At 38.3% G+C, this 24,966-nt stretch overlaps 1 protein-coding gene across 5 annotated transcripts in view; it reads right to left on the bottom strand.

The window, feature by feature from the left end:
- Nucleotides 1-24,966, bottom strand: part of PDE8B (phosphodiesterase 8B) — a 79,321-nt gene that overhangs the window by 22,539 nt on the left and 31,816 nt on the right. For 3 of the 5 annotated variants that reach the window (XM_030003653.2, XM_030003655.2, XM_030003656.2), the window contains exons 2-10: nt 21,354-21,413; nt 16,330-16,520; nt 14,964-15,023; nt 12,926-12,983; nt 7,829-7,917; nt 3,911-3,989; nt 3,349-3,489; nt 1,530-1,618; nt 810-870 (exon numbers count right to left, since the gene is read on the bottom strand). In XM_030003653.2, coding sequence (XP_029859513.1) covers nt 810-870; nt 1,530-1,618; nt 3,349-3,489; nt 3,911-3,989; nt 7,829-7,917; nt 12,926-12,983; nt 14,964-15,023; nt 16,330-16,520; nt 21,354-21,413 — 828 coding nt within the window. The remainder of the gene's footprint in view (nt 1-809; nt 871-1,529; nt 1,619-3,348; nt 3,490-3,910; nt 3,990-7,828; nt 7,918-12,925; nt 12,984-14,963; nt 15,024-16,329; nt 16,521-21,353; nt 21,414-24,966) is intronic. The other 2 variants (XM_030003654.2, XM_030003657.2) reach the window with 1 other exon arrangement.

The following is a 24,966-nucleotide window of genomic DNA, read 5'->3' as shown; positions in this document are numbered from 1 at the left end:
CTAAAGAACATGGAAACATACCATGTTTCCCAAGCACATCCCCAGTCTAAAATGTTGCCAGCTACTTCCTATGCTTCCCACTTTCTATCTCACCCCTACAGGCTAAAGATAGATTTCACTCCTTTGCTCACAAAAGTCCAAACTTCTTTACTCTGCAGGCCATGTACTAGAGTATTTTTGAGGCAAAGCATGGGATATGATCATTTGCTTCAGGCACTTCCAAAGGGAGGGGACCAGGAGCAGGTGACAGCAAAGAGCTTTGCTGCAGGACCTGCTCGGGTGGCCATGTGTCTGGACTGCAGAGGCCGGGGTCAACTGCTACTGCTGGTTTACTTGGGTGATGGCTTGGATTACACCCTTCCACAACACATGTTCTGATGTGCATGCAATGTCTCAGGCCCTGCAGGAAGGCTACAGTTCATTCAAGTACCTCACATTGGCAAACCTTGTGACAGCTGAGCACAGGTCATTATTAGATATAAGTATACCAGATCAGACTGGCAAGAGCAGCTCTAGAAAAAAGCTCCTGAACTCCTTTTGGAGTATGGTCTGTGTTGCTCCACAGTATCATGGACTTAACTGTCACATCCATGGTCCAGAAAATTAAAGCTTTTCTTTCTCTGCTCAGTAGTCCTACAAAAGGAGATTAGCCCATGCAAATGCTGAAGTTTTCTTGTTTGTTCCAACAATCAATGAGAATCTCATTGACAATACAGATCACATCTTCTTGGAAAAATACTAATTTCTAAAGCAAAAAATATCAGCTTACTAAAAGCTATGAAAATTATGGCATGAAAGACATACGATACCTGTTTGTTGTTTTCATTGGCATCATGCAGCCTTTTGAGGGACACAACGTGTCTTATTTTCCTAGCAACAGAAATAATAACTTGTTACCATATCAAATGGTAAAGACAAAAGCAAAGTGATACACCGCTGTTTTCTAAAGCAGAGGCCTCCACGCCCTCAGGAAACAAGATACCAAACCCAACGCCAAACAGACGATGCACTCCTTCAGCATTCCAGCTATGTTTTTGTTCCAGGACACCTGATCCTTTTGCTCCTGCAGGAAATCATCTGCACATCTGGGAGCAGAATCTGGCAATGTGCCCATACTACCCTGCAAAGGTGCAAGCACATACAAGCATGTACACAAACAAGGGTATCACCCAGCTGCTGAGCCTTTCAGCTGAGCAGGTAACAGTTTGGATTCTGTAGAATAACTTCATAAAGAGATGCATGGTAACATGAACCTAAACATCAAATTGCAGGTGTAACAGTGACACTATTAATGGTTATGACTTTACAGTTCTTTTACCCAGCATATGATGGGACGAAAATGGACGAACATCAGCAAAGAACACGACCTTCTCAACTTTGCTCATTCTTTCTACATTGCTTGAAGTCTGCAGTTACATCAACACCCTGCTACTAAATACATGGAGGTTCATGTCAAACTTACAGATGGGGAAAGCAGAGAGAAGGCCCTAAAAACCAGAAAGTAATTATGTTCTGGACAAGTTAGTTACCCTCCTTGACCGATCACAGGTGTTATCTTCACATGCTGCTGGATACTGTCTCCTGATTTTCTTCTTGCATAGTAAACTCCTTGCCATTCCTAAGCAAACACACAAACACACACAACAGAGACAGCATCTAAGAATACATAGCTTGCAGTCAAATATTCATTCATTATTACATAGTCCTTACATAGTAAATCATTACATATTATTTCATGGTTGTGTTTTTTAAAATAGTGTAAAATTTATTAATACAGAGTAGCACATTTAACAGGCATTTGCTAAGGTAAGGAGAGTGTAAATATGTTTTGCTTTTGAAAGAGTATACAATTTTTACAAAGAACTTTAGGAATCATCTACTTTGAGGGGTTAAAAACATTCTTGCTAGGTACCATCATAAGCAGTGGTGGCTGCAACACCTCCAGAGAATATCTCCCTTGGGAGCAGCAGAACAAAACTCTGTGCTGAGCACCATTCAGCTTTGAAGTTGTCAGTCATTAAGCAATACATACATGCTAAATTTCAGAAGCCCTTGACCTAAGGATGTCCTTCAACTAACCTTAAGTAACCAACAGCCTATTCTCACTCCATGACTGTTTTTGCATGACCTTGGATATCTGAGACACTCTAGATCAGCAAAAGGAAGAAATAATTTCTTCATGGCATCTTTTATCCTGTTCTCCCATGCAAATGCCCATTTCTCTGACCAGCCACTAAATTTTGCTCTGACCCCACTGCTACAAGAAAGCATCAAGAGGACTGCAGGCTAACCAAGAGCCATATATGCACCATGCTTAAGCAGTCCACTGATGGAGAGATAAAAGATATCCTCCAGTATGGATTGGAGAAGAAAGAAAGATAAAGCAGAAGGCTTCTCTTTCCTTACCACCTCAAAGAAGAGAGATTTTTAAGGAGGGAACTACATGGCAGCAGGGTAGGATGAAGCTGGAAAATGGGTGGAAGACACTGTCTCTGTCACAGACAAAGACAGATGGATGGAGAAGACACACAGGGTCTTTGACCATGCAGTGCTAGCAGCTGGGCAGCCTATATAAATGAGGAGGAGCAAAGCAAAAGTGACCTGCAGGCACTGCTAATGAACCAAGGTGAACCTGCAAACAACTCCAGACAGTGACCCCCAGAGCTCAGATAATTTCTGGAAATTACTCAAAGGTTCAAGAACCTTCCCCAAAGTTCATGAAGCAGAGGGTGAGACAGGGAAGGGTGAGAGGTACTTCTGCAACCCATGGGAGATGGGATAAGACACTGTTGCATGTATTAGGGAAACACATCACCAGGAACATGTAGCGCTTTTGTGGCCTGTCACCACCATGACAGGAGTTCACAGTGCACTGCAGATATTCTAACTATAGTTAGAAAAACAAATCCCACTGGGTGCTGATATATTTCAGTGCTTAAAGCATGCAGTCAATAAAGCTCTGCAGTTATGACAAGAACAGTTAAACCTTTTGGTTGGATGGTGCAGCCACCTGAGAGAATGTCTGAGGGACAAATTGTTATGTTCCAACTAACAAAAGCTCCATGGTCTCTAAGCAAAACAGAAACACAGAAAACGTTCTTATATTGATCTTAAGCCAACAGATCGGTAGAGGAGTTCAGTCAGATCCTAAAAGCAAAGCTGAAGAAATCTGTAGTCACTCGTCTGAGGCATGGGCTGTTTTGCTCTTAAGGCATCTGAGGAGCAGAATTCTGGTCTTATATGTGCACTCATGAAAACCACACCTGGTGTTCTTAAAACTAGATCATTAAATATAAAGCAGAATAGAAATCTGAAGCAATTTTGCAAGAGTTTATTTTATTTGCTTACCTTTCCTTTTTTAATAAATGTGTTGATGGTGTCTAAAAGGTCCGCACAGTTTTTATCACTTTTTGGTAGTTCAGTAAGTTCCTTGCCAATAAGCTCTCCCTTGTGATACCCCATCATCTGTTCAAAGGCTGGATTAACATACTGCCAAAACAAAAGTACTTTAGGATAATATGAAAAAGAACATACTTAAAGGATAATTATTCACATACAACTATCAAAGTGTTACAAGTTATACATCTAAAGCCATAACCACACATCTCTACCATTCAGTGTTTTTCATATAAAAATACTATGTAATGGTGAAACATTTTATTCAAGTAAGAAGCTGAACCCAGAAGGTGGTATGTAAACTGTTATCAGAAGGCACAGAAAGAGAGCAAACCTCTTTACCGTACAAGTTATATAGTTCTGCTACAGATTGCATGCTGGTTTTACCAAAAGCAACATTACTTCACTGAAAACTAAAATACTGAAATAGAACAGAAACTACTGAGCAAAGATTTCCTTGGAGTTCCTCTCTCCAAGTTCTACAAAATAGTTAACTTCCCTTCCCCACCCCTACCTGAATGACATGATCTTCACTGGTTATTTCTATAGCTTCCTGACAATGGTCTAATGCCGTGAAGACTGCATTACAAGCCCTGAAATTAGCAAATGATTCACATTAGTTTTATTGTTAGAACATTTTGCTCCCTAAAAATACATTATTATATTGTACTTATCAGTAGATGAATCACAAAGTAGCATGTTGTTTTGACTAAACTATGTCATTATCTCCATTATGGCTTTTTTCAGGATATTCAGCTTCAGACGTCCCTGTTAACGTGTTTTTACTGCAGATCACATCGTAAAATTGCTCATGGGTATTGTAGCACCTTAATAGTATACTTCCTTCTCCAAACATGCTCTAGACAGCAGGAACTAATAATTAGCAGTAAAAATAACAAATGGCTGTTACGTCAGAATAGAAAGTTTTGTGATCATTAAAGACAGGGAACACAAAAATCACCACAGCAGATATATACAAAGTTTTCAATACAGCAAATAGATCGGCATTATGAAAGAAGTTGTAATACAACATAATTAAAGGAAACAATTTAAGCCCTCTCAAAGTCCTAGTCAGAAAAATATCAATTTTTCTGATTCCAAGTAATAATGCAGTGACTTGATTTCCATACACCCCGATCTTTATTAAGGGCCAAAATGATCTTTGTTTCCCATTTTTTTCAGGGCTGTCCTTGAACTAATGCAGGAAAACAAACCCCTTACCTTCTTGCTATAAAGTTTAAATTGCTTAAATTATGGTTTACACAGGGTGGGATTAACATTAATTCAGGCTCCTAATACTATAAAGAAAAAAAATTATATAGAGAGAGAGTGCATACTAAAAGAAACAACTCAGGCATACTTGCTTTGATAGATGTCAGTACTTCATCTTTGATTTGGACTAAACACAAATTAATTATCCTCTACGTACCTCTCATTGCAGGGAGCATAAATGCACCATGCATGAACATTCTTGTATACAGTTATTACCTAAAATGAACATCTTGCTCCTAGTCTGCATATTGGGGTTTGAATTAATATCGATGACTAGAGAATTAAGAAGTATGGGACATTGCTAGTCCTGCTTATCATGGAAGTAACTCAAAAACAAATAGGATACACCAAGAGATATACACAGAGACATAGACACACAGCCAAGTGGATTAAGATTTGTAGGAAAAAGTCTTGCGTACAGAAGACGAAAGCAGTATTTCAGCTTGTACAATAAAAGGAGCTTCCAATGTAATTTTACAAGTGATTTTCTAGCAGTCCAAGCCAGCTCCAAAGTGTGATTTTGTGCTGTGTGAAACAGCTAATTTATCTCAGTGATAGATGCCTGTCTGGTACACCAGCTGCTAACAAATGTCATTACATAAACTTTCTGCAAGAAAACACACAGCTATGTTTGTACTATTCAAACCTTAGTATTTTCATTTGATCTGGCAACCAAACCAGCAAGATTACAAGCTTAAATGGCCCATATCCTTTTTGATTAATACACACCTCCCACAGATGTCCAACCAAGACTCAAACCAGAAGCAGGTACACGGAGAAGCAGAGTCCCCGCTTGGAATGGAAAGACACTTCTGACCACTGACATGACCTTATATACTGCTTTCTTGGGCTGGTCCTAATTTTTCACCATGTTTCTCTTGTATCTGAACACCTGAAATATCCTGGTTTTAATTCCATTGACTAACTTTCTGAAAATATTCTCTTTTCCCTTTCACTTTTACAAAGCTGTACAGAAGACCTACTGAGACAGCAAAAAGATCAGAGACCCAGTGGGACAGACATACAGTGCAACACTTTTTTTCCCACTTAATTAAACCACATGATGAAAACAAACTATAGCCAAAGAACATTACCAAACACTAGTTCTGTTCAGTTTTTAATGGAAAATTCATTTAGAGCACCTGCCTAATCAGGCAAAGGTAGGGGGAAATCCTCTGTTGCAAGACATCAGCTTCTCCAAGTTACAAATATGCCTCTTCAGAAAGTTTATCTTTTCAAAGGCTACTTCCTGCACCCAGATGTTAGTACAAATGTTGCTTATAAGCGCTACGTGTGTTTATTACACGACAAGGAGTATTTAATTATGTAACTATCCTGGGCCTGCATCTATTAAACTCTTTAAACTACTTAATTATTTTGGGACTGCATCTATTAAACTCTTTAAACTACTTAGATATTCTGGGACTGCACCTGGCAGTGGCGGTAGAAAACCCCAAAATACCACCTTTTTTTTTTCCATAGTATTTTGCAATGCTGCCAAGAGTTCCCAAAACAGTCATGTTCAGAGGTGATGTGAATATATATACACACATAAAAATACATAATGTGTATTATCAATATACAAAAGACATGATAACACAGGATAAATTTTAGATAACGTTATTATTTACATAAATTAGAAGGAAGTAGGCTCACAGTTTACGTAACTGCATTCAAGAGAGCAAAAGCAAGCAGAATTACAAGTGGGTGTTATACTGCTTTTTCCATAAACAATAGGGATAAAAGAACTGTCAGTAGATGAAGTGCTGCTGGGGACTGACATTGTTTCCTTCCAATTTTAATGAATTTTAAGATTTTTTTGGTGATGGCTATAAATAAAGTTGCAGAAAAATGTGGTAGCCAATATGAATCATGCTCCCTGTGTTGGAGTTTTAATTATCTGCATTCGTAATTGATACTACTCATGTAGAGGTGTTCAAACTATATTTGCATTTTGTTCTTGAAATGAAACATAAACTGCAAGCTTTGTGTGTATGAGTGACAGTTTAATCTTTCTATATAACACTGATGTTTCTGATCTACGCTGACTTAATTCAGAAGTCACTCATGTCATGTTACATTTATAACTGAACAACAAACCAAGTCAGAACTACTGTAACACCTAATTAACTTCTAAAATTTCATAGCTGCTTTATTTTCCTGCTGAGTTTTGGAAAACACCTATTAAAAATTGTGCGAGCCCAAATTCTATTTTTTTTCTCTGGAAATTTTACTGTGGTTGCATTCTGCATGCACAAACACATAGTCACTTGAACATGAAGTTGCTCTGCAATCAGTTTGCAAAGAAAACCTTAGAAAAATCTACTTCTTAAACAGAGACACTGAAACCTGTAAAGAAGTGATGGTATTTTCCGTAGATGGAACTGGAATTAATTTGTGACACCCAGGGAACTACAATTTCTCTGCATGACACTCAACTTCAAGTGCTTTTTTTCCATATAGTTGTATTGCAAACATATTTACATGCATGTATAAGCACCTGTATTAAATACAAAATTAGTCACATTAAAGAAAAAGCGATAAGGGAATGAAAGTAATTTAATTTCTCACTAAGATAAAAAACTGTGCTCCTGGTCTGACAAGTCTTGCCCAAGCAAGAAAATAAAAACTCAGGGTATGAAGAGCTGGATCAAGATTGTGTTCAGCTCAAGCTATCAAATATGAAATCTCACACGCATGAGATCAAGAATGACTTCATGAAGTTTTACCATCATGTAAATTTGCAGCTGAAGTCATTGTTCTGCAATATTTCTGCTAAGGGATCTTGCCCTGACTGTAATGCTGGTAGTAATGGCTGCTAGAACATTGCCAAATTCAATATGGGCACTTCAAGACATATGGGACACAAGCAAGCATCAGAATAAAGGACATGTACTGCATTTTGCATTAAGGAAAGCAGTCATTTAAACCACCAGTGAATGAAACATACACAGACCAAGCTTTCTCAGGGTACCAGTTACTAAGGCACTTAAATTTGTCCTTTGCAAAATAACAGAAGGAGGAAATAAGGGTATAGTATATTACTTAACATACAGATGCAAAGCACATATATGCGTAGCTGGGAAAAAGCAGAAAGTAACCTGATACAATTATGTAGACCAAGTGGTTGTTGTTTGCAGTTTCTTACACTTCTACATACCGTAATTTGAACTGAGATCGCACTTCCCCATGTTCTATTTGAACCAGTTCATTGTAACAAGCAGTTATGCTGCTATTCTCCATGAATTGCTGGAAGACAAATCAAGAGTGCATGAAATAGATTGGAATGGTTTTAAACTGTTATTTCTGTTCCTGCACCTAAAACTCTAACCTTATAAAGAGAGCTGGCATGAGTCCAGCAAAGGGCCATGAAGGTGATTAAGCATCCTTCCTGTGAGGAAAGGCTGAGAGAGCTGGGACTGCTCAGCCTGGAGAAGAGAAGGCTCAAGAGGGGATCTCATCAAGGTATATAAATATCTGAAGAGAGAGTCTAAGAAGACAGAGCCAGCCTCTTTCCAGTGGTGCCCAGTGACAGGCCCAGAGGCAATGGGCACAAACGGAAGCACAGGAGGTTCCCTCTGAACATCAGGAAACACTTCTTTTACTGTGAGGGTGGCTGACCACTGGCACAGGTTGCATAGAGGGATTGTGGAGTCTCCATCCTTGGAGATCTTCAAAAGTTGTGTGGGCATGGTCCTGGGCAAGCTGCTCTAGGTGGCCCTGCTTGAGCAGGGAGGTTGGGCAAGATGACCTCCAGAGGTCCCTTCCAACCTCAACCATCCTGTAATTCTGTAGAAATAAAAAGCTGTAGTGGTACCTTTTGTGTTCAGTAATCATCTTTTCCCCAGGAATGATTTTCTAGTTCTTAAGAAAACATGGCTATCTAAATACAAAGCAAGTATGAAAATATGCTACAACCTCAACTGTGAATTTTCCCATTTGGTTTTAGCAACCCAGTTAGAAACAGATAATCTAAAAAAGCCCAAACACAGTCTCACACAAAACCATGAAGTATTGCCTTGATGTTTCATTTCGAACATCTATCATTCATTCGGAATGCAAATGGAATACCATAGAGACATAAAACATTCATGCTAAAAAAAGAAAAAAATATAATTAATGATATTTGGCGTTTCATTTGTTTTCAAGCAAATATTGCAGCTGAAGCTCAGAAGGTGAATTAACTTTGCTCCACAAGTAATCTCACTGAGCTGTCACTGTGAATTCAGAAGTGCAGAAACCAAACTATTACATACTCCAGATGAGAGAGAATGTCCTCTCTTTTTTAGGCAAAGGTAGTAAGCCGAAAGGTCTTGTGCTTGGTCCTGCTGAAATCAGAAACTTTATGTTGATACAAAAGAAGTAGATTCTCTGACTTCAGTTAAAGTTTACTGCTTATTAGTAAACTTCTGCTATGAAGAGCTAAAACACTCCTTTAGAAATACATGCACTGACTCTAGTTTTTACAGAAAGCACCCTGTGTTGTCATTAGTTCTCACAGCACAGCCACATGCAGAGTCAGAGGCAGCACTCAAACCTCTGAGGAACAAAGAACGGCTTTTAAGAAATCTACACCTCTCCACTGCATGAAAAATTGTGTTTTGGGGACCAATGGCTTAATCCTAAATTGCCAGCAAAATGTAAAAAAGTAAAATTAAAAATAACTGTTGACATGGGTCTGCTCCACTCCTTAATGTTAAGATCTTAAAATATTTCTGTAACTCCTATTTCACGCACTAAGTGAATGCATGGAAAACCAGAAGACACAATATCAAGTTGGCAGAAGCAAAGGTGCAAGTGATGTTGTGTTTTTGCATAACAAACTGTCTGCAAACAAACTTGCCTTCTACAGCACTGTAGATTTAGGTTTTCAGTTTTCTTTTAAATATTCAAATATGCTCGTGGTAAATTTAAAACAATATAAAACCAAATCTATCAATAATATACAATTTAGCAATGATGGCAACCGATTTTACAAACTGAACTTACTAGTACATACTAAAGCTCTTTATAAACTGAATTTTAAAGTAGTGCTGTTTACTGACAAAATTTAACCACTACTGTTTACTGACAAAAATCAACTACTATGTCAGCACAAATCTTTGGCTAAGAACCAAGAATTGCAGCTTGTTGAAGGGCTAAACCTGCTCTTAACTTTTGTATAGTCTTCTGCAGATGCACAGAATATCTTTATTTAAGTTTATAGTACTAATGCCATTCATGCACTGGCCCACTCAGAGCTGAGAAATCAATTGGGACCTGAAAAAAGCAGGAAACATTTCCTTTTTCTAATCTGTGCATCTAAATGAGGCACAAGAAGATAAAGATCTATTAACTCTCAAATATTAGAAGGCAGGTAGCAATACTTTCTTTTAAAAAAGTTTAGTATTTATACAGTACATTTTGATTTAACTAACATATGTTCTTAAATTACATTTTACTTCTTTATAATTGGATTCCACTGTTGTCCTGTACAGAAATTGACACAAGCCACAAAAGTCATCAGCTAGTAGGAATGCATCATTCTTCTTGCTTAGCAAGAATTACTAGGTTTAATATTAAAGATTTATTTTGCTGCAAACCAGAAAGTTTTAATAGTAACTGGTCAATGAGAATCAACATTTGTTTAGGAAAAGAAGTAAAATTCAAAAGCAAGACAAGATTGTAATTGAGTAACTGCAAACATTAAGGTCCCCCGTTGTCTAATTTAAATCATAGTTAAAAATCAGTCAGGAAGCCAAATCATATCAATAGGCCATCACTATTAGATTTACGAGGCTGAGGGGGAAAAAAAATCAGCATAATAAATGTACTGCGTTAACAACACCATTAATACACAAATACAAAAGCTGTTAATGATACAGGGAAAAAAAACTCAGAAGATATAATAAAACAGACTTTTTTGAGAAGGAGGAAGAAAAAACAGAAATAACTCAGCATAAAGAAAAATGCCAAAGGGATGTATAAAATTAACAGAAAAGAGTCCTGAAATCTCTCTGTTCGTAAGATCATTTAGTGATCATAGTGATCCAGACATGGATAGTGATCAGTCAGCACTGATTTCATTAGAAGAAATGAAAAGTGATTTCTTTAGGACTACTTCCAATGTATAGTATAGGCACACATAAACGTAGAAAGATATTACTCTAACATAAGTACACATGAAGGCAACAGAATATTTTAAAGCAGAATAATCAGCTATTCACCGCACAAAAAAAATTTATGGTATTTGCAAAAGTATCACCCCCCAAAAGGCTTAGAGGAGTTCTTTGGAATCTTTAGATCCAAACCTGATGTAAAAAGTCTGGTTTTGTCTACAAAACTCTACAAAAAGGTAACAGATTAATTGGCTAGAAGCTCAGACTCTTTACTAATCAAGTTAGAGATGCATTTAGAAGACAGCCATCACCAGACAGAGTGATTGCATTCAGTGTTTTGTCAAGGGAAGAGGAGGAAGATGATGAGCAAAAATAGGACAAATGCTGATACAATGAATAGTGATAATGCAAAATAAAGCTACCAGAAAGGCTGAACTCTAAAAATAAAAACAGTGAAGAGAAACTTATAATTTGAACAGATATGATTTTCCAAAAATAAACTTCATTTTGCTGCTGAGGAAGAGATTCCCTGCAAATACTGTCTCTCTACTTGAAGAAGGGTATTTTGAAATCTTTGTGTGTGTGTGTTTTTTTTCTGTTAATGGATTTAGTCCCTACAGACCCCATCCAAGCAGAAATAATTCCTATGTCCACCCCACTGTGAAAAAAGGATCTTTGACATCAGATGTGTTTTAAAGGCTTGAAAATAATTCCAGTAGGGTATTATTATATCATGAAAGCTCTCTAATAAATTTGGGACAACTAGAGGGAATGGTTAAAGCAGCTGTCAGGTAGGTGCAAAGAGATTTTACTTTCCTAGGCAGACAGTGTGCCACTGAAATGTGTCTCAAAGCTGCACAGTGTCTCCTCTGTCTCTACTCGGTACTACACCTACAGTTATAATTACCCCACAAAACATATTGCCCTGCATTGTTTTTAAATGAAACACCAGACTTGAGAAGAAATAAAGATTTCTTTGAAAAATATTAAACTTTTTTTTTTTTTTGAGAGAGAGAGAGATATGGAGAAAACTACACTAAGAAAGCACTGGCATTCTTGGGCTGACCTTTCTTTTAGCCTCAACTTTTCCAATTTTCGGAGCATCTAAGTGCTTCAGAAATGCATTTGCCTTTAATGCTTTTGCTCCCACAGTACCCTTGCTGGAGAGGCAAGATCTATTACCTCTTTTTGGAGATGATCTACAAATGGTGACTCTGGTGCATGTTCTGCTTTGTAAAGAAACTCAGGCTAAATATGAGCTAGCTCAGAAACTGGAGTCAGTATGAGCATATTAGCATGAGATTCTGCCTGGGTCAACTCCCTTCCTTCTCAGGTTTTCCTTCCTACAGTTAATTGTCCTAACTACATTTAGTTCATTCTCCCTAACTACAGTGTCCACTGATGTTCTTCTACCTCTTCAATACAAAACCTTCCTTATGAACAGCTAACTTCAATATTACAGCTGATTTATATTACATTAACTTAACATTAATATCCATCCAAAGCTACTTACACAAAGGCTGGAAGAGGGTAAGCGACTGAACCTAGATTTTCCAAGCTGAAGATCTCCTGCATTTCTGCTCTCTCCTACAAAGCTATTTTGAGAAAAGTATGAACAATTCTCTTCCCTTCTGCTGCCTGTACAGGAGAGCCTCTAATGCTGTCTTGAGAAGAACAGGTGCAAGCCAACCCAAGAGACCTCCTGGGAAAAAAAAAAAATCTTCTTCACAACAGGAGGAGATGGACTAGGCTTGTAGTCCCTTTAGAAGAGGAATCCCAGCAGTCTGAGGCACACAGAGATGGCTGGGTGACTAGTTAGCATGCTGCAATATGCAGCATACATTAATTGGGGTCCCCCATAATCATTTTTTTAATGCAGTCATAAACAAAACCCACTCACCCACCACCCACCCAGATGGCAAGAAGTTAATCTCAGTATTCCTGCTTATTCTGGAAGGATTAGCTAGATCACAGATTCTCTTACTTCATATGCTTCTTGGGTACACTGTTGAAAAGAATACCCAACCAACTGCCACTGGTTTCTCATCAATAAATTTTTGACAGAAGCAAATGTATAGGTTTCAATTTGAGGAAGTGGAAGTGGCTGTGATTTACGAAGCAATCATGGTTACTATATTAAATATGTAATTTATACATACCCTATCAAAGCCTGCATTAAGAAGGGGAAGAACAGAAGTCTCTTCTTGGTCAGCAGATCTACAAAACAAAATCATAGAATCATAGAATCGTTTAGGCTAGAAAAGACCCTTAAGATCATCAAGTCCAACCATTAACCTAACACTACCAAGTCTACTGCTAAACCATGTCCCTTAGTGCCACATCTACACATCTTTTAAATACCTCCAGGGACAGTGACACAACCACTTCCCTGGGCAGCCTGTTCCAATGCTTGACAACCCTTTCAGTGAAGAAATTTTTCCTAATATCCAATCTAAATCTCCCCTGCCACAACTTGAGGCCATTTCCTCTCATCATATCACTTGTTACTTGGGAGAAGAGACCAACACCCACCTCGCTACAGCCCCCTTTCAGGCAGTTGTAGAGAGCGATAAGGTCTCCCCTCAGCCTCCTTTTCTCCAGGCTAAACAACCCCAGTTCCCTCAGCCGCTCCTCATCAGACTTGTGCTCCAGGCCCCTCACCAACTTGGTTGCCCTTCTCTGGACACGCTCCAGCACCTCAATGTCTTTCCTGTAGTGAGGGGCCCAAAACTGAACACAGTACTGGAGGTGCGGCCTCACCAGTGCCCAGTACAGGAGGACGATCACTTCCCTGCTCCTGCTGGCCACACTATTTCTGATACAAGCCGGGATGCCGTTGGCCTTCTTGGCCACCTGGGCACACTGCTGGCTCACATTCAGCTGGCTGTCAACCAGCACGCCCAGGTCCTTTTCCACCAGGCAGCTTTCCAGCCACTCTTCCCCAAGCCTGTAGCGCTGCATGGGGTTGCTGTGACCCAAGTGCAGGACCTGGCACTTGGCCTTGTTGAACCTCATACACTTGGCCTCGGACCATCAATCCAGCCTGTCCAGGTCCCTCCGTAGAGCCTTCCTACCCTTGAGCAGATCAACCCTCCCTCCCAACTTGGCATCATCTGCAAACTCACTGAGGGTACACTCGATCCCCTTGTCCAGATCATTGGTAAAGACATTAAACAAAATTGATGTGTTGTATGGTCACACAACATTTAAGAATTAGGTGGTACCAATTTGACATAGTTACCTAAACATAATGAATGCAGTGAGAACACTCTTGCATAAAATATATAGATAAAATTATACTAGTACAGAAGTTGATACTATAGTTTTCTTTTATAGGTATTTGCAGCTATTACTGCAACCTCATAGTTATTCCTACAGCAGACCTGACAGATACTCTACAGAAGTCCTGTGTCTCTTCACAGACACACAAGGGCATTCCAAAATGAAAGCATGAAGAGGATAAAAGACATCCTGTGGAATTCTATGAGAAAGAATCTACAAAATTGTTATTAAGTAAAAGGTGAAGCAAGTTGTAAAGTCTTGCTCAGCAGCAAACAGTCTATTTTCTAATCTTGGCAGGAATAGTTCTTCTCCTGCCACTTTATTTCCTAATATTTTAATTCAGCTAGGAAATTAATAAAATTGGAATGGATTCAGTAGTGTGCAGGAGTTTTAACAAAGCCAGGAAAGGTCTCTTTTTTGAAGGTATTTGATAAATATATATTTAAGTCAATAAGAATTTTACCTGAATACATGTGGTATGAATTACTGAATAAGGATTTCAGGGCAACATTCTGGTGAGTTTAGTACCAACAGGATTGAAGTTTACTCCATTACCCAGTTCCCTAATAACCACAGCGTGTTATTTGATCTAGTTATTTCACTTAGAAAGTAACAGACAGCTTTCTATTTTTTTCTTTTAGAAACCAACACATAGCTTTCTAATTTTTTTTAGTACACAAGCCATTACATTATGATCCTCTGAAGGTGACAGGGATAGTACTAGTCTACATAAATGGAAAGTTATCAAATACTTAAACAGGCCACATAACACATGACTAACCCCTTTCAGGTAAAGTAATACTAAACTTACCCTGTAAGGTTTGCTAGTAAGAAACTTTCTGGTTTTAGATAACTATTATACATAACATTCTCATAAAATAAAATAAAAATATTTCACAAAACAGTAATACTTACGTGTGTGGAACCACAGCAAGTATTACAGTGTGCTCTGATGGTTTTGTGGCACGAATAGACCTGAGGAAAAAAATTCCTCAGTTACAGCACATGCTTTCTCAATGTTACTCTGAGTATCTTCACAGAAAATATAAATGAAAACAAGGACTGAAAGACACCATTGAGGCTAGGAAATAGGATATCACACTGCCAAAACCTACCTATCCCCACTTAGAAAATCCATTTCCATTTTGCTACCAGATTCCTCAGATTTTGCTCAACACAGTGAAGAAGCAAGAGCTCCAAAAACACAGGGCATGAACAGCAGCTCTTCAAATCCACTCTTATAACCTAGCAAAAGTTTGCCCTGTTAGCTTATTTGGAGCAGACTGCCCTGAATACATGGATTGAGAAAGGTCAGTCTATACAATGCATTTTCAATACCCATTTGCTAATTTAAACAAGAATTTCCACTACCTTCTCCCATATTTACCATTGTCCTACTAGATATTGTAAAATTTTCTTTAGAGGGTTGGAAGTGCTTTTGGGGAATGCAATTAAGAACAGAGGGTATAGCAAATGTATATGATCAACTATAATTTATGAAATGCTGAATAAACAAAATTTTACCACTTTACATATTATTGAGAAACTGAAAAAAATATGACCAACTATCAAAAGAACACTCCGTTCACCTTCTACTAGCTAAAGGCAACTTTTTTCAATGATGTCACACTGTCCTGAATAAACAGTCTTTATTTATTTGTTCAGCCTTTTAGAAGAACTTCCATTAGCACAAGTATTCAGGCTTTAAAATGCTCGTTGTCATAAACATGGCAAATTCCAGCTCATGATGGACTGAGAAGCACAGCATGGTGTATGGTACAAAATGTATGCTTCAGTTGAAACACTGTATTTTAGCAAAAAGTCCCAATACTAAGTGCTTGCAACCTTAAAGATGCTACGCCAGAACCAGAAGAGTGATGTGAACTTCTGTGAAGAGCTGTCAGTGCCTGACCCAGTGGACAAGCACACACATTCCTTTGAAGCCCTGCACCTTCCGACTTTGCTGCAGCAGTAACCCAGGAAAGAAGCAGGCACAGACAGCAGGGAACAGTTTCACAACAGCTCTGGCAGAAGCCCATGACCTAAAGAGACAATTCTATGACTCAGCTTCACCAAAAGTGTATTTTTCATATCGTTCTCCCTTTGCAGGTGTAGGCAAACCTCCTGGCCTCAATTCCCAAATTTCCAGTTTACTATAGTTTTGGTGGTTCATTTTTTGGTTGTTTGTTTGGGGTTTTTTTTTTTTGTTTGTTTGTTTTTTTATTTGCTTTTGTACAATATATTCTGAAGTTCAAAAGAAGCATAAGGTTCTTTAGGTTACCTGCAGATATCTTCTGCATCAAAATATCTGGAGTTCCTGTGATCTATAACAATTATTTCCTGGTGCTTATCAAGAAAACATTCAAGTGCTGACTCTGGTGTCCGGGCAATATTGCACCTGTATCCAGCTCTGTCACAAGCCCACCAGAAACCATCACTTTGGTTGTCTTCTTTTGCAAAGATCAGCAAAACCTGCAAAGCATGCAAAACAGCGGCATCACATTAAACATATGAAATAGTTCTCTGCGTGGTGCAAATTGTAACAAAGACTTCTGCTGTATGAAAGATTGAGTCTACTTTGAAAGTGGGAAGATCGAACTACAGACTGTAAAACCGCTGATGCAGTAGCACAACTTTCTTAATAGATTGAGTGATTATCAATAGATAACCAATAGTTAACTGTGTATGACTGATATTTAGGACAAAACCAGCTGCCAGATTATGAGTCTCTTCTAACTCATTTTCAAATTGAATCAGCAGCCACCCAGAGCTGGTGGGTAGGTGTTCAAATATCACTGCCACTCTCCTCAGGCCACCCCAGCTACACACACTTTTAATTGTAATGAACCGTCTGAAATGCAACTGCTTCAATTATTGCTCTTCAGGGACAAACAATTAACATAACACAGTTTTATTCATTATTTCTCCTTTGGCATAAAAAAAAATTAAGTTAACCCATATTCTTTCAAAACTGGAAAGAACAACAGAGAAGGAGGTATGGACAGGGCTGGGTAGAGGAAAAAAACTGATTCAAACATCACAATTTTTACCCAATAAATTGTCCCTAATTATGTAAATATATGAGGTAGTTTTGACAATTTCAGCTGAACACTTAAGGAACCGCTCACACAAGATCAGGTAGGATGCGTGCTGAGGCGCTGTTCTGAAAATCAAATTGATGCTGTAGGAAGTCTGTTTGCTAACTGACACACAGAACACAGGCTGAAAAGAGCCGTATTTTTGTACTTCTTGTGTGAAAGAAAGAGTGCTTTTAGGAGAGAGCAAATTTTTCATTCTTGCCCTATAATACATTATTATTATCAGCATACAAATTACACAGCTAGGAACACAAGTCATGTAGAAAATCCCCTTCACAATTTGGACATATTTACCATAGCAACTGATCACTAACTATGCCACCCTTTGTGACAGATGAAGAAAAGGGTTAATTTAGTGCAACTATGCTGTGAAAAAAGAAGGCCTCAGAAAGTCAAAAGCTTATCCACAGCTATTCAAATTGCACAGAAAGGCAGCAGCCAGAGAATGACCTATGTATAAAGCAAAATCCTGTTCATTTCACAAGTAAAAGTCATCTCCTGACTTCACTGAAACAACCTGTCTGAGCAAAATATGCAAAGTTTTGCCCCAAATGCTCATAAAAAAAGGTCAATGACCTTTCATCTGTACTCCTCTATGCAGCTGTGCTGTCACCACATGAAATTCAACACCGTCACTCTGGAAGCTAGAAAAGGTGACCATGAATTTTCTCTTACATTGAGCTGTCTGGATTGCAGAATTCTAAACAATAAACAAATCAATTAATGTGACTGTGGCAGGATAACCAGCTGAAGTTTCATTAAACAGCGGAAGAAAATTAGATGCTCAGAAGTTCCATAAATTTTAAGAAATAACTTAAGTTTCAATTTATTAGAGTACTTTTAATTGCAGTTAACAATAAGCAGATTTGGGTTACTGACACTTAACATCCAAGGTAACTGTTGTCACTCTACCTAATCCCTGATTTTTTTCCAGCCATAGAAGTGTTGGACAGCTTTGACATGGTTGAGCTGCAGACTTTGTCTGTGGATGCTCAGGTAAAGTCGCTACTTTGATACAATCTTCTGTTTGGTTCCAGCTGCCATTAGTTTTATTTCATTCCTAGTTTGATCGGTACAATATGGTTCAGAAAACTGTTTTTTTGTGGCACATTTTTGTTATCTTTTCGCAAGATTCCCAGTTTGGAAATAAAGGATTGCAAAATGCAATCATTTACCAGCTGTAAAATAATGGAGCTTAATTAAACCACCCCATCTCCCACTGGTAGCTAATTACCAGTGTGTGAATCCTTCTGAGAATATTAACTTTAAAAGGTTTTTTTAAAGTATTACTACCATGCTTTTTCATTAACATTTGTATGAAGCTTACTATAAACCATCAAAACATAATGTAACTAGAAGTATATTGTAAGATACGCTCTCAAAGTCAAGATAAAAATATAACAATCCATATAAACAACACTGTCAAGGAAAAGCTTGAATTCAACCTGTGTTTCCTGGCAAAACCCCCATGTAGCTATTTTTTGGTGTATAATTTGTCAGTGTTACTGTAAAAAAGATCATTTTACTGACTGCTGCCCTGGTTTAGGAGCACTGTGGACTTCTCCTGTGGAGACCTTTACATTTTTTGGTGATGTATTGGAATTTTTACCATCTGTCTAAGTATTTGCACATCTATTGCATGTCTTGTTCCCAGTTTGTCATACAAATACAGAAAATGGACAGAGATTTGCTTTAAAGAGCTCAAAATAAAACAAGAGACACCAGCTGAGTACAGACACATTAGGGTACCACAACGAAACTGAGAAAATTGCAGACAGCAACTTCAGAAGTAAAAATAAAGTTACTTAATTATTTTTATGTTATTGTATCCCTGCAAAAGAGTTTTAAGGTGAAACACATAGTGGCTCTGAATTAAGTTGGAAAGGAGCTCTTGTTACACCACAAATTGGCATGGGGGAACAGTAAAATGCTGTGCATCATCATGCTTTGTTTGCAGCTCAACAGAGTAGATCACCATCATCAGAACAGAAATGGAGTTTGATGTCAATGCTGTGAAAGAGATGATGGCCAATGAATGTCCTAAGAGGTGAGAAAATGTAACATTTGAATGGGAGACACATCCAAAGTTTTATCAGCCCTGGTAAACACTTCTGCAAAAGGATAAGACAGCTTTTTAATGTGCACTAAACATTTATAAAAACCACCTTTCTCCTGTGTCTTCTGGAGAAAGCGCATTTATCATGGTCAATTCTAAGGTCTCAGAACCAAACCATGCCTATTTGCAAGCCTTGGTACAAAATTGGGGCAGACGTGCAAGCTGCGTATGTGGAGGGTGTTTGGAGGGTTGGAGCTGGTAGGTTTGCTTGGGACTCTTCCCCTTGCCCCTTAATGCCAGCAGCACCTGGGTCATGATCTAGTAGAAAACAAACCAGACTTGTCCTCCAACACAGACGGTCACAAAGTCCAGTGAGGAATCTATTAAATGGCTTATGGCAGGTCACAGTTACAAGTAAGGTCACCTCTCAGACAAAAAATATGGGCCATTTTGAGGTTGGCACAGGTGTCCCATGACAGCATAAAACACACACCAGAATAAAATGAACATCACTAAGAAAAGCCCTAGTGGCAATCGTTTTAACGAACTGAATTGACTTATCAGACAATTGTGAACATGATTAAGCAGCCACAAATAGACATTTAAAATGTGATATTCAGTAGCTGTTTGCACCACACAGAGAAACCGTAACTCCATTGTCGAGGTGGAATAAAAGATTAACACAGGTTTTTTAAATGCGTGGATGTGTGCAATACTTGCCAAATTAGCTGAGGTAATGTGGCTTGTTCCACAAACAAAGGAGGTGGGTTTACATAAAGTGTTTTCCCTTTACTGTAAATAAGTTAGTGTATGGCAATGTCTTAATGGAAAACTCTTCAGTTAATAGTTTTACTTAAGGTCTGCTTTCTGCTTTACTTAAGGTCTTCTGTGGTAGCGCCATAAATTCTCACTTGTGTAATGTAGGGACAAAATAACAGTCACACCTGACAAGATACCAAGAATGTTAAACACTTTAAAAAACAATAAAAACCCCCACTTTCCCCTCTTATATGAAAAATCTTCACTTACAACAGCTAACACTGGTACTATGGTATTTTGGCAAATCCAATTTCTACAAAGTAAAATCCCGACATAAGCACTGACAGTACTTTTATTTGTTAAGTATTTGCTTGACCACCTTTCTGAAGATGATCATGGTCTAAAGAACATTTTTCTGTGAAGAGTTCCACAATTTTATGTTGAAATTCCTTGCAAAACTGAAGACTGGTCTACTGCTGAAGCCGCTGTTCCACAGTCTTATTATAATATAAACAAATAGTTTCATCAGATCAAGTCATCATTAAGACTGAAAGCTTAATACAGAAATAAAAATGTAAAGCTTTATGATGCATATACACATGATTTATTTTCCTTGAGAACAGCATTTCTTCCACATGTAGGTTTTCCCTCTCATAGCCAGACAGGGGCAAAAAAAAACCCCAGACAAAACAGAAAAGGTGACTGGTGACTAAATATCTATGTATTTTACAGAGTTAAGTGACCCGAAAAGTTAATTCAAATGAATGCTGTATCACTAGAGCAATGTTAAGACTATTTAATTTGCTATCATCTGAGAGCTCTAACACCTACCATAAGCTAAAAAAATAACACTTGGCATCTGTTTACTGGCACAGGAACAAAATGTACAGTAACAGAAGCAAGTACGTGTGAGAGCTGTTGCTCCTTAAGCTGAAGTTCGACCTGTCTTGTTGGAAGTGGTGTGGTTTCTTGGACTGGTGACCTGTAAGAGCACAGGTGTCTGTCCTGTTGTGCAAAACCCAGCAAAACTTGGCAAGTACCTTAACTTTCTAATGGAGCTCTCTGTTTTGGTGTATCAGAACTGAACAGTTTTTAACATCCAGAGGGGCAGCTCTTTCCCGTGCTAATGCACATACACACACACTCCTATTGACAGGACATATAAAAGGAATGATTTGATGTTAATGGAAATCTAAGCACCTTGTTCACCAAGTTAATTTACTTGTAGATCTCTTCTCAAGCAATCAGATAAACCAAAACACCAATTACCCATCTCACAGTCCTTGCACAAGTAAAATGAAAACATTATACTTAACTATAGGGGTTGAACCTTAATTTATTCACCCATTAACACTGACTTGACTGTATCAAGAAACTGAAGGAGCATCTTACCTGAATTGGATCTTGTGTCAGTCTCATGGGCCCAATTTGTACTTCTGTAGTTGAAGTCTGCTAAAGAAGAGTAACACAGATATTTTTTCCAGTCTGGCTCTTAACAAGATAGCATTTTACATGCAAGAATGAAAGATCAAACAGAACCATGAAAGACTCTCAAAGGCAGGCAGGGATATGACTAGCAGCCTTAATTTAGTTGCTTTGAAGTGTATCATTTATGAACATATTTTACCAAACTCCTAATTTTGTTTTATTTGCCTGTAAGTTAAAAATTGTAGGGTTTTAAATAAGGAAACAAGAAACACCACTTCCTTTCCCCCTTTTCCCTAACAGAGTACCTTGCTTCCATGGAAGGACTTGTGTTTTGCTTAAGACTACAGAAAGCTATTATTCTGGCCAAAAATTTCCTTATTCATTTGAATGTAATACAGAACTTGTATTAAAGGTCTTGTGACATATATTCAATAATAATATTTTAATGGGTTTGGTTAGGAAAAAAAGTTACTTTTTAGACAAGAGAACTTGTTTGGATTGCAGATTTAAAATTGTTTTCCAGAACCCATAGCCTTTAGTTTTCAGGAAAAAAATATTGCTACCATGCCAGCCATGACATTTTCAGAAGACATAAGAGCACATCATAATTTGAAGCTACTGCAAGAAACCCAGCAGACATTGGCTGTGGCTGCTTTGTTGCCTTATTTCCTAGGAGTTGGACTATCTTAATACTTTCTGTGTCTTGATACATTTCAATACACTTTTGCACACTACTGATTTGTTTCACTTCAGACCATTAGCCACAGAAGGTTGTTAAGCAACTGAACTGTTGAATGAATACAAACACATGTCCTCCCACAGATGCATGTACTTAAGGAAAAGTGTCTTTGAACCCTTAAAATATTGTTCCGCTCATGCGTATGGAGGATTATTTGCAAGTTAGCATCTCCAAAAGGGCAGATTCTCTGCTTTCCTGCTACCAGTTATCCCAGGTGCCTGGTGTAGGCAAGTTAAAGCAATCGCCCCGCAAGACTCGTAATTTGAACAAAACCCTAATGTAGGCAGATTCCCAGGACCATTCCCCGACACACCTCCAGAAATCCTGGTGCCCTACTTCTGCAGCATTTTGCTCTGCGGTGCTCATTAGTTTGAGCCTTTTGTCCAGGTATTACCTTATTCTTAAATTTAGTATTTTTCAAAGAAATGTGTATAAACATTCAAAATGGATTAAGTTACCGGTATTCAGCTTTTTTCCTTAGAGAATACAATACTGTGTTAAGTATTAACAGCCTTGCCTGCATGAGAGACAGTGGTATTATGTATAGCTACAACTGACATGTTGGACTTTCATGCACCACTGAGCATCGATTCTTCTCAGCCCAACAATGTACGTCAGAAGGTGGTAACAGGCAGTACTCCAAAAGATTAAACTACAAAGCCTGCCACTGTTTTCCAAAGCAAAAACTGCCCCCAATGTAAGTGCAGTTAACCTCTCCTTTTCTTACACAAAAGCTTCACTTCCCACTTGAGCTCCTGCCATAGCAGAATGTAACAATGCCAGTAAGCGTATCAGAAGAGAAATGAAAGTTAGCACCCATCGTCAACCATGACTTATGAGTAAAGTTAGAGAAACAGTCCTCTGAAAGCTCCCAACCTCTCTTCCCCCTCACCAAAGAAGAAAAACAGCACATTCATACTACGGTAGTATTATATAGGAAAATCTTAAATATACTTTTAATCAATATTCCCTTTGATATAAAAAAACCCAAAAGTTTTAAAGTAGTCTCATTAGATAAATCTGTAAGAATACAAACACAGACTTGGGTCAGTATCAGTGCAAAAGCTTCTTTTTTTACAATGCACAGCTCCGACTGTCCCAGAATGTATTGATCAAGAGACTGGGATCCTTCACAAAAGACAGTTAGGACACAGATATTTATTTTATTATCCATTTATTAATGCTACTAGGGAACTGACATTGTAAATGAATGCCTTCCACTTTTCTACCACTTCACAGGACATCCAGCTTTAATTACGCTGTTTTGTCCAAGATGGAATAACTGTGTCTAAGACATAGATCGATGCAGGCAAGTCTATCAGTCCCTTTACAGGGATTCCTTTATAGGGTAGCCACTTCTCTTAGCCTGGGTATTTTAAAACAGCAACAACAAATCCACACAACTGTGACCCCACTGCTTCTGTGTTAGCCTCATGGATAGAAAAGACCTGAATAGAAGGACCTATAAATCAGGGTCTCTCCCTCTTCCCTTCTCTCAGTTTCAGGGTGTTCCTGCCTTTGCTAATAGCAGGAAAGCTTCATGAGGATTAGAAAAAGCAAGAGCCCCAGCATAGGTGAACTTGTCCCCATCCTGCTCTACGCAGACACAATAGGGTCAGAACCGTACAGGGATGCAGAAAAGGTGCTGCTCTATCTGAAAGATTGCCATGTATAACCTTTAAGTCCCTAAGTTGCTCAACTTCATTACTCATACAAATGCACAAAAACAGATGGGACCCTCAAATTAAGTCTGATAATGAACCTGAGCATAGGAATGATTAATAAACAATCTCATCAGATACAGCAAAAAGTATGTCTGAAATGCTCCTTTCTGGACTTGGAGTTCTGAGTTTTGTTTTACAAGCTGAATCAGTCCCTTGGATTCATATGCCCAAATTCCTCCGGGTACAAGTGACTGTCTCACTTTTCCCTTTCAAAACACAGCTCGAGGAGGCAGCAAGAATAATGACATGAGTGCCTGATCTTCACAAATGTCTGACAGATCTCTCCTTGGCCTGAAGGAACTAATTCAACATCTTCCTAACTCCCAGAAGAATCTGACCATGTGGACATTGCATATTAATGATACGACGACCATACCTCTGCTTATTTCCTGGCTTAAGTGAGTATCTTGATAGGATAAGAGGAAATGGCCTCAAGTTGCAGCAGGGAAGGATTAGGTTGGATATTAGAAAAAAATTCTTTACTGAAAGGGTTGTCAGGCATTGGAACAGACTGCCCAGGGAAGTGGTGGAGTCACCGTCCCCAGAGGTGTTCAAAAAACGCGTAGATGTGGCACCTCAGGACATGGTTTAGTGGGCATGGTGGTGTTGGGTTGATGGTTGGACTCAATGATCTTAAAGCTCTTTCCCAACTTAAACGATTCTATGATCTGATTGCTGATGATTTCCAATTTAAATAAATCTCTCATTACTTGATTGAGCGTTCAGGAAGGACTGCTAATAGATCTGAAACCTAAATCAATTAATATAGTAGCTTATGACAAACTTTTCTGGACATGCAGAGACAATCCTGGTTCCAAAGAGGTCAGTGAGAAAATCCCTGATTTCAGTGAGCAGAGGAACAGACACGGGGTTGGAAGCAAAGGAATCATAAATAAACTAACCATCTGGGAATAGCAAAAGCTTAAAAACAGTGAAGAAATGTTTTACCATTCTAAATATTTGAGTATTATTTCCAGTATCATTCTAACCTCCTAGGCAATCTCCACAGGAATCAGATAGTAATTGAAGAATTAAAGACAAAGTCAATGGTACTTTCTTAAATTGTATGTTTTTATGTAAATCAGTGATCATCAATTACCTCACTATCATAGCA

The sequence above is a fragment of the Aquila chrysaetos genome, chromosome Z (assembly GCF_900496995.4).
Source record: "Aquila chrysaetos chrysaetos chromosome Z, bAquChr1.4, whole genome shotgun sequence".
NCBI classification, from domain to species: Eukaryota; Metazoa; Chordata; class Aves; order Accipitriformes; family Accipitridae; genus Aquila; species Aquila chrysaetos.
Note: the sequence above shows the minus strand (reverse complement) of the source record. Positions and strands in the feature narration are given on the sequence as shown.